General features: G+C 32.0%; 1 protein-coding gene across 2 annotated transcripts in view; it reads right to left on the reverse strand.

Annotated features, from left to right (window-relative positions):
* The window catches only part of LOC137615360 (uncharacterized), a 4,941-nt gene extending 4,426 nt beyond the window's left edge, over positions 1-515 (reverse strand). Inside the window, exon 1 of one of the 2 annotated variants that reach the window (XM_068345175.1) lies at positions 406-515. In XM_068345175.1, coding sequence (XP_068201276.1) covers positions 406-407 — 2 coding nt within the window. In that variant the 5' untranslated portion in view covers positions 408-515. Of the gene's footprint in view, positions 1-286; positions 316-405 lie in introns of those variants that run through there. The other variant, XM_068345174.1, reaches the window with a different exon arrangement.
* Positions 516-1,245: the final 730 nt, after the last annotated feature.

A 1,245-nucleotide genomic window follows, 5' to 3' on the forward strand; every position in this document is an offset into this window, starting at 1 on the left:
CATAATCAATAACATGATCGTTGTAAACAACCCCCACCTTCATTCCACTTTTTAATACAAAAAACCTCACGTATTTAAAAGGGGTTCCTTCAAAAATCCCAATACAGTATCTTCACTTTCCACTTAATGTGTTGTCATTTTTGCCACCTCAAATCTTTATGCAACATAAATGCCATCGAGACTTTGTTTTCACCTCAATGCTTGTTTCATAATTAACACAATTAATCTTACAAATTACTTGAAAAAGAATAATTTATTGGATGAAACCAAATAAGTATATACTTGCATATGAAAATACATGCTTCCTCTTACACTTGTTATCTACGCGCACTAATTCACTGTCACATGAACCTCATGTTGTGTAGTTTGCCTCCTGGACACAATGTATGAAGCCACAGTACTTACATTTTGTTTACTGTAGATGTAGGTCTGTTCTAACTCTATACTTCAAGTCAACGTTATGAGAGTTCACTTGTTATCAGCAAATCAACTCAGTGTTCTTTGTGGCATAGCCCATTCTCTTATCAGTCAGTGATAACATTAGTCTGGTTACTTTCACGATCAATATAATCAACAGGCGATACGAAAACATTGCTCAGCGTTCTGCAACACAAATAACAGAAAGTTTGTTCGAAGAATTATCAGCATAAGGTTTAGAATCTTCGTCTTGCGTTACTTTTTATTAAAGAGAGGTTTAACCCCACAAATTAAGCCTAAGTTAAGAGAAGTTAGAAAAATCTTAAGCTTTGATTTTATGTTAGACTTTCTTCAATTTCAATTTGGTGCCGGTAAGTGAATTGCTTCTAGACAAATCTATTTCATTTACATCAAATTTAAATGGCAAAAAGCTTTTAATCAACTTTTAATCAAAGCTTTGTTCTTTAGTCTTGGGTAGTGCTATAGTCTGTGTACCATGGCATTCCACTGTCTTGGATTAGAGTTCTCTTACTTGAGTGTACACTCGGGCGCACTATTCTTTTTTATTTTTCTTCTACTTTTTTTTTTAATATTTATAGTTTATACATGAAAGATTTATTTTAATGTTGTTAATGTTCTTGACATATATTAACTGTTCATTACTTCTTTTGTAATTTATTTATTTCCTTTCCTCGCTGGGCTATTTTCCCTGTTGGAGCCCTTGGGCTTATGGCATTCTGCTTTACCAACTGGGGTTGTAACCTAGCTAATAATAATAATAATAATAATAATAATAATAATAATGATAATAATAATAATAATAATAAT

The sequence above is a fragment of the Palaemon carinicauda genome, chromosome 21 (genome assembly GCF_036898095.1).
Source record: "Palaemon carinicauda isolate YSFRI2023 chromosome 21, ASM3689809v2, whole genome shotgun sequence".
NCBI classification, from domain to species: domain Eukaryota; kingdom Metazoa; phylum Arthropoda; class Malacostraca; order Decapoda; family Palaemonidae; genus Palaemon; species Palaemon carinicauda.